This window comes from Nerophis ophidion, linkage group LG23 (genome assembly GCF_033978795.1).
Source record: "Nerophis ophidion isolate RoL-2023_Sa linkage group LG23, RoL_Noph_v1.0, whole genome shotgun sequence".
NCBI lineage: Eukaryota > Metazoa > Chordata > Actinopteri > Syngnathiformes > Syngnathidae > Nerophis > Nerophis ophidion.
Genome location: NC_084633.1, coordinates 29,845,153 through 29,858,119, shown reverse-complemented (window position 1 = coordinate 29,858,119; position 12,967 = coordinate 29,845,153). Strand labels below are relative to the sequence as shown.

The 12,967-nt window shown below is 37.5% G+C and overlaps 1 protein-coding gene across 1 annotated transcript in view; it reads left to right on the top strand.

The window, feature by feature from the left end:
- The window catches only part of carhsp1 (calcium regulated heat stable protein 1), a 50,939-nt gene that overhangs the window by 28,467 nt on the left and 9,505 nt on the right, over positions 1-12,967 (top strand). Inside the window, exons 2-3 of the mRNA XM_061884060.1 lie at positions 6,478-6,614; positions 6,723-6,825. Of these exons, the coding sequence (XP_061740044.1) occupies positions 6,527-6,614; positions 6,723-6,825 (191 nt within the window). The 5' untranslated portion in view covers positions 6,478-6,526. The remainder of the gene's footprint in view (positions 1-6,477; positions 6,615-6,722; positions 6,826-12,967) is intronic.

Sequence of the window (12,967 nt, the reverse complement as noted above, 5' to 3'; positions counted from 1 at the left end):
CATAGCCAAAATTCCCCCAAAATGCAGTTAGTACTGTAAATGTGAGTTTGCATGATGTTAATCACTAGTTATTTTCTATAAGAGCTGTAAAATACAACATCAAATATTAGGGGTGTAACGGTACGTGTATTTGTATTGAACCGTTTTGGTACGGGGGTTTCGGTTCGGTGCGGAGGTGTACCGAACGTAGACATATTAAGTAGCGTAAACAATACTCAATTAGTTTCTTAAATGCCTCAAATGTCCGGCATTTTGAGTTATGGTTGCGTGTATTAACAGTGTACGTTCGGGGTTAAGAAGGGGTTAAAAACAAAACAAATTGTGCACGCAGCAGCAGCATTCATGAGGGAAGGGCAGAGAGCGAGAGAGTTATGATAAACGCGCATGCGTCTCCAGGCTCTGCTTTTTATCCATTGATTTATCAGCTTTAATTTGCGGCCCACAGCTAAAGTTTTAAAGGCCCACGGCACATTCTAAAATACTATTAAAATAAACAAAAACATAACAAAACTGCAATAAAAAAGCTTCAAGGTTAAATGTAATTTAGAAAAAGTTGCAATGTTGACCAATAAATCGAAGCTCTTTTTTTCTTCTTTCTAACTGTCACTGCTCAAAACATAATATTGAATTAAAATCAATGTTATTATGAATTATTGACCTATCCAAGGTTCTGATTACTTCACATCGAATGTTCCACAAAGAAAAATAATTTTGGTGGAAGCTATTTTTTACAAATTTGGTAAAAAAATAACCCAAAAATTTATATTTTGTTGTTTTCTTACTGTACCGAAAATGAACCGAACCGTGACCTCTAAACCGAGATACATACCGAACCAAAATTTTTGTGTACCGTTACACCCCTACCAAATATAAAATTGTGCCTTTACAGAAATAATTCACAGTTTTGAAACTGTCTGAAATGTTCCAATTTAATCATGCCAATATTTTTTTTGTTTCATTGGCAGCACAGCGGTTAGTGCATGTGCCTCACAATACGAAGGTCCTGAATAGTCCTGAGTTCAATCCCGGGCTCGAGATCTATCTGTGTGGAGTTTGCTTGTTCTCCCCGTGACTGCGTGGGTTCCCTCCGGGTACTCCGGCTCCCTCCCACTTCCAAAGACATGCACCTGGGGAGAGGTTGATTGGCAACATAAATTGGCCCTAGTGTGTGAATGTGAGTGTGAATGTAGTCTGTCTATATGTGTTGGCCCTGCGATGAGGTGGCGACTCGTCCAGGGTGTACGCCGCCTTCCGCCCGAATGCAGCTGAGATAAGCTCCAGCACCCCCCGCGACCCCAAAAAAGGGACAAATAGTAGAAAATGGATGGATGGATCTCTGTTGTTATGATTGATGAATGCTACTGTTGTGTTCCACTCCTATTTCTGTCATTCCCAGATGGTCTCCACTTAGCAGCCTGTTTTATTTTAAATGTCAACTCTCTCTTTTTTATTTATTTATTATTTGTTTTTACTTTTGAATGTATGTTTCATGATTTTTCAACCTCTGTAAAGTGTTTGGATTGAGAATACATATTTTTCCCATGTAAAATAGTAGATAGAGATTAAGGTCACCCTCATAAAACCTTTGACTGTACAGGCACATTTCAGGTCATATTTTACCATACTTGCCAACCTTGAGACCTCCCATTTCGGGTTGGGGGGGCGTGGTAGGGCGGAGGTGTGGTTGGGGTGGGGGGCGTGGTTAAGAGGGGAGTAGTATAATTCACCAAAGTGAGCATTTCACATATATTTTGTGTGTGTATGTATGTATATATATATATATATATATATGTGTGTGTATATATGTATATATATGTGTGTGTATATATGTATATATATGTGTATATATATATATGTGTATATATATATATGTGTATATATATATATATGTGTATATATATATATGTGTATATATATATGTGTATATATGTGTATATATATGTGTGTATATATATATATATGTGTATATATATATGTGTATATATGTGTATATATATGTGTGTATATATGTATATATATATATATATATATATATATGTGTGTGTATATATATATATATATATATATATATATATATATATATATATATATATATATATATATATATATATATATATATATATATATATATATATATATATATATATATATATATATATATATATATATATATATATATATATATATATATATATATATATATATGTGTATATATATATATGTATATATATATGTATGAAATAGTTGGCTTTCAGTGAACTCTAGCTATATATATTTATGTTATTATATATATAAATTTTAAAAAATAGGTGCCGTCGGAAATTCAACTATCAAATACACAGTAATAAAAACACAGTTCTACTAACTGTACTGTGCTTGCTAGTTTCTAAAAAACAAAACAACACTTACCTTTCACTATTTGAGTAACCTTTGTTCTGCCATTTGCGTATTGGCGAGCGATCTCCGAATCCGGGAACATAACTTTCACGGATTTGTTGTAGACATCCGCAAATGAGAATGGAATGTTGCTTCCATCTATCAGCATAGCCATCTTTGTCTCAGCATAAGATACACCATCGGGTCTCAATTTTGCGAGGTGGCCCATAATACTGGGTTGTGAAAGATGCGGCGCTGCGGACGCTTTGTGCTTCGCTGACCGTTCATGACTGAGTATATCTGTTCACCGTGTTCAATGGAGAAGTCTGTTCTACAAAATTTACAGGCAACATACCCCTTCCCCTTCGAACTCTCCTGGATAAACTGAAATTCTTGTTTCCATTCGTTTTGGAACTTGCAAGCGTATTTCTTCATTTTGCTCGTCGACGGTGTAATATCAATCAATCAATCAATGTTTATTTATATAGCCCCAAATCACAAATGTCTCAAAGGACTGCACAAATCATTACGACTACAACATCCTCGGAAGAACCCACAAAAGGGCAAGGAAAACTCACACCCAGTGGGCAAGGAGAATTCACATCCAGTGGGACGCCAGTGACAATGCTGACTATGAGAAACCTTGGAGAGGACCTCAGATGTGGGCAACCCCCCCCCTCTAGGGGACCGAAAGCAATGGATGTCGAGCGGGTCCAACATGATACTGTGAAAGTTCAATCCATAGTGGCTCCAACACAGCCGCGAGAGTTCAGTTCAAAGCGGATCCAAGACAGCAGCGAGAGTCCCGTCCACAGGAGGCCATCTCAAGCGGATATATTGGGTTGGAGTCAATAACCAGATGACGTGATGAAGTTACGTCTCTTTACTGTGGGCGTCAGAACAGACTCCCTAATGCATATGTTCCTTGACTGCACTTAAATGTAAAATATGTGTAGAATATATTTATATTATTCATGTTATATATTGTATATATAATATATGATTTATTATTATCATTGTTTATTGTCAGCGAACTGTGGTGCTGAATATCCCCCAGGGATCAATACAGTACATTCTATTCTATTCTATGTACAGTAGATGGAAGTATTGCCCTGTTTAAGAGGGTCACAACATTGCTGAGTCGGTTCTCACCAATGGTCTCACCAATCTCCGCCTGAATTTCGGGAGAAAAATTGTCCCGGGACGTTTTTGGGAGAGGTGCTGAATTTTGGGAGTCTCCCGGAAAATCCATGAGGGTTGGCAAGTATGTATTTTACTGTCATTAAAGTGTAAAAAGAAGGTAAACTTAGAGTTAAAAAAAATATCATTTAAAGGGAACCAATAAGTATTTTAATATGTTGTACATTCAAAATATTTGCTTGTAGGCTAGGTCAAAGGTCTGCAACAAGGGTCTGTTAATTATTTAGTTAATTTGGCTTTTTTTATATGTATTTGTGTTCCACAAATTTAACTGTTTTTAAGTACAATGATCCAACGCACTGATTGTAGTGTTGTTTATAAATGGCTTTGGCATTGGCATGGAGATCCTTCTCACAGTACTACAGTATAGTTTTATTCATGTGATCTTAAGATAGCGAGCGATGTTAGCATTTAAAGTAGCTGACGAGTAGCACTCCATTTGCCATCTCGCGATTAGCGTCATAGTTGACATATAGCGATTTACGCTATATTTGCCAGCTAGCAATTTTGGGACTACTTGCCAGCTAGAGATTACCGCTCTAGTTGCCATCCAGGGAATAGTGCGGCACTTGCCAGCTAGCAATTTGCGTAAGCTAGCGATTAATGCTCTTGTTGCCAGCTAACGATTACCACTTTAATTACTTGCTAGCGATATGCGCTGTAGTTGCCAGCTAAGAATTAACGCTGTAGTTGCCAGATAGCGGATAGTGCGCCAATTGCCGGCTAGCAATTTGAGGATTACTTGCCAGCTGGCGATTATTGCGCTTTTTGCCAGCTAACTATTACCACATTAATTGCTAGCCAGCGATTTGCGCTGTAGTTGCCAGCTAATAATTAACACTCTAGTTTCCGGGTACGGATTAGCGTTGTAGTTGCCAGCCAGCGGTTTATGCTGCTGTTGCCAGCTTGCAATGACTGCACCGGCTTACAGCTAGCGATTTGCAGACTAGTTGCCATCTAGCAATTAAAGCTTTAGTGGCCAGCTACTGATTTTTAGCACTAGTTGCCAGCTGCCAATTAGCAGTTTAGTTGCTAGCTATTGATTAGTGCGCCAGTTTCCAGCTAGTGCTTAGCGAGCTATTTACCAGCTCCATACTAGTGGCACTACTGCTAATGTACTTAATATACATAGTATAGTTAATTTTGCACAATGACAACAATGACCAATTTAATATAAAACATTAAAATATCTAAAGTAGTTGGTTTCTGCTTTATTGTTCCATCCGTTTGGGGCTGCTTGACCAGGACAACATGTAAGACCCCTGATGTAGATAATACAGTATGTACTAAATATGCTTTGGTATTTTTTGTAATGCAATAAGAAACATGTTTAATGTATCATAAGATTTTTTGTTGTAATAAAGCCAATAGTAATACTACTCAATGGCCCAGTGGTTAGAGTGTCCGCCCTGAGATCGGTAGGTCGGGAGTTCAAACCTCGGCGGAGTCATACCAAAGACTATAATAAAAATGGGACCCATTACCTCCCTGCTTGGCACTCAGCATCAAGGGTTGGAATTGGGGGTTAAATCACCATAAATGATTCCCGGGCGCGGCACCGCTGCTGCCCACTGCTCCCCTCACTTCCCAGGGGGTGATCAAGGGCATGGGTCAAATGCAGAGGACAAATTTCACCACACCTAGTGTGTGTGTGTGTGACAATCATTTTGTACTTTAACTTTAATTTAATGACATTTTGTTGTGGTCCCCTTTTAGTTTGAAACGTGTCAAAAGGTATACAAAATACATATTGGTACCGATGCCAATACCAAAACGTTGGTATGGAGACAACACTAGAAAAACACCAAATATGGTACATCCTCTGTCTCAGCAGAGGTCTCGCATGACGCCAATTGGACTGCTGCAAAATTGTTCAACTTTAGAGTACCGTATTTTCCAAACAACAAAGCGCACCGGTGTTTAAGCTACACCCGCTAAGTTTTAGAAGAAGAAAAAAATGTTTCCATTTATTAGCCACAACGGACTATAATTTATATATGTTGCGAAATTAGTTATTTACACTGAAATAATTTGTAAATATACAGCGTTTGTAACACGGCAGTAAAACTGCTGATCAAAAACAAAACAGAGGTCATTGTCCTGGATCCATTAACGGCAGAAATTAGCTCTCTAATCAGCTAATCAAAGTGGAAAACTCCACAGTGATGTTTTGGTGAATTTACTGAGGAGTTTGTGAAACTGAAACAATACAAAAAGAATGTCACTGTAAGTTAATGATGCTTACACAGACACTCATAAACATGCTAGCTTTTTAGCTAATGCTAACTACACTAGATTGATTACATTGCGATAGTATGTAGAAATATGCAGGAAAACACTCCTACAGACATCACACGGGATGGTTTAGTAAGTATGAATTGTTTTAGTTATATTGTAAAACACCCGCGACCCTGAGAGGGACAAGCGGTAGAAAATTGATGGATGGAGAATGTAAAACTTACAAACATTGCTTGGAGTGATGAATGAAGAATCCAGTGAAAACACTATGGACAGCGAGAAGAAGGAATGGCACTTATACTTCCAGTTGAAAGCACTAGCTTTCAACGCACCGCTTTATAAGCCGCAAAGTTTAAAGCGTAGGAAAAAAGTAGCGGTTTTTAGTCCGAAATTTACAGTAGTTGTTTGTTTGTGATTGACCAATGTACCTAACCCCAGTTCACCTGTGATCGACCAATGTACCTAACCCCAGTTCACTGGTGACCCAGAATAAGGTCGCAGTAAAAAAATGAATGATTGAGTATTCATGATGAAACCTTACCTCTCTGAGATCATGTCAGACATGAGGTGGGATGACTTTGGAGACAAACCATAACCTTATTTTGAAATTGAACTCAATGTACAAGAAGTAAAGATTTAGCTATGTGTATGTCCTCCCCCTAGGTGTCTTAAACCACTTTGGAGCACCGCTCTTTCTTTGTCTCCCACCACAATGTCCTCGCAGGCTGAGTCCATCCCCGGGGTAAGACCAACGACCCCCCCGTTGAACTCTGCCAGTTCTCCATCTTTGAAATCAGCAGGTGAAACTTAGCATTTTGTCGGGACGAAGTAATCGGAAACCGAGTGAAGCAAAGTTGTGTATTGTCGGGATGTCACATGGCTTTTTTTTTTTTTGTTGGTCCAATCAGATTCTCTGCATCCTCCAGCAAGCAGAGACCGCTCCCCTTCCCCCATACGAGGCTTCAATATTCCCAGCCCCTTGCCCACTCGCAGGAACAGGACCTTCTCAGCGTGAGTACACACTTAAACACACATGGGCAATACTTGGACGAATACTATGTGAACAATTGTGGTACAAAATGTTGCCTCTGCAGTATTTCCCACAGATATTATTGCGGGGCACTTAAAGTTAAAGGTGCATTACCGCCTAGGGATGATGTTTGATAAGGAATTATCGAGTTCGAGCCTATTATCGAATCCTCTTATCGAACCGATTCCGTAACGATTCTCTTATCGAGTCCAGATAGGTTGTTGGATATGGAAAAAAACACACAATATTTGGTTTAACAAAAGCTCACTTTTATTATATAAGAAAAAAATGTACTCTAATAAATAAATAGACTGTTACCCTCCTAAAAAAATAAAATAAATAAATACTGACTGTTGTTACGCAAAGTATATTAAGTGGGATTTTTCAGAAAAACAAATATATACAGTAACACAAAAACAACTTGTCTCTGTGATCACTATACGTGTATAAATAATAATATAGTGTTAAATAAAATCAGTCCCTTGGGCACAAAACTGAAAATAAATACAGCTCTCCAAAAAGTGCACTTCTGCTGTTATTGGAACATACTAACTACAGCTATTGGAACATACTAACTACAGCTGTTGGAACATACTAACTACACACACTATGACACTAAGAACGCAACAGTCATCAATCAACAATTCATGACTGAGCTACGTGACGTAATTTCTTGTGATGTCAAACGGGGCATTTCTTGTCGGAATGGGATTCATTCCTAGTGACTCGAATAAAGAACCAACTCTTTTTCTTTACTATAGTTGTCTCGATAACGGGTACCGGTTCTCAAAAAGGGATTCGAGTCCGAGGACTCAGTTCTTTTCTAATCGAACAACCGGGAAAACCGGTTTCGAGTATCATCCCTATTACCGCCACCTGCTGTATTGGAGTGTGAACCAGAATTCCCTCCCTCACATAGATTATATATATATATTGCAGTAGAGGCCAAAAGTTTGGACACACCTCCTCATTCAATGCGTTTTCTTTATTTTCATGACTATTTACGTAGTAGATTGTCACTGAAGGAATCAAAACTGTGAATGAACACATGTGGAATTATGTACAAACCCTGTTTCCAGCCAAGTGTGAAGTGACCGGAATGAGAATCAGCACCTCCAAGTCCGAGTCCATGGTTCTCGCCCGGAAAAGGGTGGAATGCCATCCCCGGGTTGGGGAGGAGACCCTGCCCCAAGTGGAGGAGTTCAAGTACCTAGGAGTCTTGTTCACGAGTGAGGGAAGAGTGGATCGTGAGATCGACAGGCGGATTGGTGCGGCGTCTTCAGTAATGTGGACGTTGTACCGATCCGTTGTGGTGAAGAAGGAGCTGAGCCGGAAGGCAAAGCTCTCAATTTACCAGTCGATCTACGTTCCCATCCTCACCTATGGTCATGAGCTTTGGGTCATGACCGAAAGGATAAGATCACGGGTACAAGCGGCCGAAATGAGTTTCCTCCGCCGTGTGGCGGGGCTCTCCCTTAGAGATAGGGTGAGAAGCTCTGCCATCCGGGAGGAACTCAAAGTAAAGCCACTGCTCCTTCACATCGAGAGGAGCCAGATGAGGTGGTTCGGGCATCTGGTCAGGATGCCACCGGAACGCCTCCCTAGGGGGGTGTTTAGGGCACGTCCAACCGGTAGGAGGCCACGGGGAAGTCCCAGGACACGTTGGGAAGACTATGTCTCCCGGCTGGCCTGGGAACGCCTCGGGATCCCCCGGGAAGAGCTAGACGAAGTGGCTGGGGAGAGGGAAGTCTGGGTTTCCCTGCTTAGGCTGTTGCCCCCGCGACCCGACCTCGGATAAGCGGAAGATGATGGATGGGTTTTCTGAAGTGTTCCTGAGCCCATGTGGTGATATCCTTCAGAGATTGATGTCGGTTTTTGATACAGTGCCGTCTGAGGGATCGAAGGTCACGGTCATTCAATGTTGGTTTTCGGCCATGCAGCTTTCGTGGAGTGATTTCTCCAGTTTCTCTGAACCTTTTGATGATATTATGAAGCGTAGATGTTGAAATCCCTACATTTCTTGCAATTGCACTTTGAGAAACTTTGTTCTTAAACTGTTTGACTATTTGCTCACGCAGTTGTGGACAAAGGGGTGTACCTCGCCCCATCCTTTCTTGTGAAAGACTGAGCATTTTTTGGGAAGCTCTTTTTATACCCCATCATGGCACCCACCTGTTCCCAATTAGCCTGCACACCTGGGGAATGTTCCAAATAAGTGTTTGATGAGCATTCCTCAACTTTATCAGTATTTATTGCCACCTTTCCCAATTTCTTTGTCACGTGTTGCTGGCATCAAATTCTAAAGTTAATTATTATTTGCAACAAAAAAAAAAGTTTATCAGTTTGAACATCAAATATGTTGTCTTTATAGCATATTCAACTGAATATGGGTTGAAAATGATTTATACATTGTATTCCGTTTATATTTACATCTAACACAATTTCCCAACTCATATGGAAACAGGGTTTGTACATAACAAAAAAAGGTGAAATAACTGAAAATGTGTTTTATATTGTAGTTTCTTAAAATAGCCACCCTTTGCTCTGATTACTGCTTTGCACACTCTTGGCATTCTCTCCATGAGCTTCAAGAAGTAGTCTGAAATGGTTTTCACTTCAGAGGTGTGCTTGGAGCTTATTGAGAGAATGCCAAGAGTGTGCAAAGTAGTTTTCAGAGCAAAGGGTGGCTATTTTGAAGAAATTTGAATACAAAACATGTTTTTAGTTATATCACATTTTTAAGTACATAACTCCACATGTGTTCATTCAGTCATATGTCATCAGTTTCTGATTTATTAAATTGTACAACAGTGCAAAATATTGCTCATTTGTAGTGGTCTTTCTTGAACTAGTTAAAAAAATAAAAAAATAAAAAACTTGTTGAAAAATAAACAAGTGATTCAATTCTAAATAAAGATTTCTACACATAGAAGTAATCATCAACTTAAAGTGCCCTCTCTGGGGATTTTAATAGAGATCCATCTGGATTCATCAACTTAATTCTAAACATTTCTTCACAAAAAACTAAATCTTTAACGTCAATATATATGGAACATGTCCACAAAAAATCTAGCTGTCAACACTGAATATTGCATTGTTGCATTCCTTTTCACAGTTTATGAACTTACATTCATATTTTGTTGAAGTATTATTCAATAAACATATTTATAAAGGATTTTTGAATTGTTGCTATTTTTAGAATATTAAAAAAAAAAAAATCTCACGTACCCCTTGGCATACCTTCAAGTACCCCCAGGGGTACGCCTACCCCCATTTGAGAACCACTGCTTTAGCAAATCAGACATTGTAAAAAATTACACGCACATAAAAAAATCAGTGAAACAGCGAGGCTGTGTAAAGTGAACTGTGTTGTAGCGAGGGAACACTGTATTTACATGGCATAGTCTGATGGTTTCTGTCTTCCATTCATTGATGGCAGTCTGTGGTTATATTGTTGCTCGGATCCTTAATTATGCATTTCTGGTTGCCCTCCTTTTGTATGTCTGTTTCAAGATGTTTTTTAGGTTTTAAGTTTGCTAGTTAGCCACAGTTAGCTCGACTTGTGAGTAACAAGCGGCAATGGTAATTTTTTCAAATCTAATCACTACCTCGTACTAGACTGTGTTAAAGCCGAGGGTATCGACACACAATCTTGTGATTGTGATCTGGAAAGTACCAAAGTCGTCAAAAAATGCTGAACGCAAAACTCAGGTAGTAAACATTCCCTTCAACAGGATGTTGTGAGTCACTGATAGCCTCGTGGTTTACTCACCTACTTTTTGTAAGTTCAATTCCTGCTCAGTGATGGTTGTCGGTCACTGTCTGTGTCATAAGGTTCATTGTGTCTTCATATTCATGTACTTTTTCAAATGTTATTGTTAACCGACCATATTTTCGGTATATTAGATGGAATTTTTACCTGACATGTTTCGACTGTCATTTGCAGTTTTCTTCAGAAGGGTCACCTGACCACCAGGTAAGAATTTCATCTAATACAGTGGTCCTCAAATGGGGGTACACGTACCCCTGGGGGTACTTGAAGGTATACGAAGGGGTACTTAAGATTTTTTTTTAATATTCTAAAAATAGCAACAATTCAAAAATCCTTTTATGAATATATTTATTGAATAACACTTCAACAAAATATGAATGTAAGTTCATAAACTGAAAAGAAATGCAACAATGCAATATTCAGTGTTGAGAGCCACATTTTTTGTGGACATGTTCCATAAATATTGATGTTAAAGATTTCTTTTTTTTTTTGTGAAGAAATGTTTAGAATTAAGTTCATGAATCCAGATGGATCTCTATTACAATCCCCGAAGAGGGCACTTTAAGTTGATGATTACTTCTATGTGTAGAAGTCTTTATAATTGAATCACTTGTTTATTTTTCAACAAGTTTTTAGTTATTTTTATATCTTTTTTTCCCAAATAGTTCAAGAAAGACCACTACAAATGAGCAATATTTTGCACTGTTTTACAATTTAATAAATCAGTAACTGATGACATAGTGCTGTATTTTACTTATTTATCTCTTTTTTTCAACCAAAAATGCTTTGCTCTGATTAGGGGGTACATGAATTAAAAAAATGTTCACAGGGGGTACATCACTGAAAAAAGGTTGAGAACCACTGATCTAATATTCCGAAAATATAGTCTGTTTACAAGAAAATTTGACTCACTCAGTCACTCACTGTATTTATTATATGAGTGCTCAGTAATGGAAATTTGGACGGATACTGATAACTTCCAGCAGACCTTTTACAACCGTTGATGATAACCGATATTTATGTGTTAATATTTTACACAAGGTTTTGTGAAGAGAAATTGGTTTAACAGTTCTAACTCTATTCAATCAAAAATATACAAATTTTGTAGGGATAAGGATCATCTCTTTCTTTACTTAATATTGCTGTGAATCTTTTGGCACCACACAATTTGATGGAGAATTAACTATTCGATTCAGAATCCATTGTTGATTCAAAATGATTCTCGATACAAAATCCAAACTTTTTCAATAACATTGGGTGCCAGTTCCATGATTGACTACATTCCTCCATGAAATAGATAAGCAGCTCTGATACATTTCTATATTTCCCAAAAGAAAACTGGTTTTGTTTGATAAAATCCTATCCAAAGATTTTAAGTGGCTGGACAGGACACATTTTAGAAAAAAATAAAAATATAAAAAAATCGACTTGATTTTTTAATCCATTAAGAATCGTTACAAATAAGAATTGCGATTTAATTTGACAATCGATTTCCTGTTTCCATTATAATTAACTATAATTTGAGTACAATATACTATATAATTCTGACCCATGTAAACAATCACAATCATTGCGTTGAAAAAAAAAGTTGGAATTTATTGATATTTCAACTTTTCAATTATTTCATTAATAGATAACAAGCAACTCAAATATTCTGAATATGATTTCATAAAATTAAATACAAATCCATCCTACACAACATAGGCCAATTGAACTAAACAAGTGAAGTCACAACTCTTGTTGATAGACCAAAATAAAAATAAAAAAACCATACAATTATATTTTCCCCTGACAGTAATAAATGAATAAAATAGTGCAATATGTCCCTTCTCCTTAATAGGGCAACATTCAATTGTAGAACTTAAATAAATCATGATTCAAATGATAACGTTTTTTTTCCACTAAAAATGAGAAAGCTTAATGTATTTTTGCTATAACAATCTACAAGGTTAATATTCTTTAATTATTTTTCTTACCCTCCATTTATCTGCTTTATTTTGTATATAAAGGTATTACATTTATGTATTGTTGCATTTGAAACAATTGTATTGTTAATAATAGAGGCAATTATTATTATTCATTTTCGGTAGTGTTATTTATATTGGTACTTTTATTGCTCTATTTATAATTCAATAATGTTCATTGTCATTTATGTGTTATTATTTACTTCACTAACTGCTTCTTTGGCAACATTTTTCCCGTCATATTTGTATGCATCGTATTTGTATGTATCGTATTTGCTGATGTTCTGTTTTTGTTTTGGTTGTCATTGTCTCTGTCTTATTCCCCTCTTGTCCCTGCAATTACCCCCTCTGTCTTCTTTTTTTTTCTTCTTTTCATCCCTCTCCTGC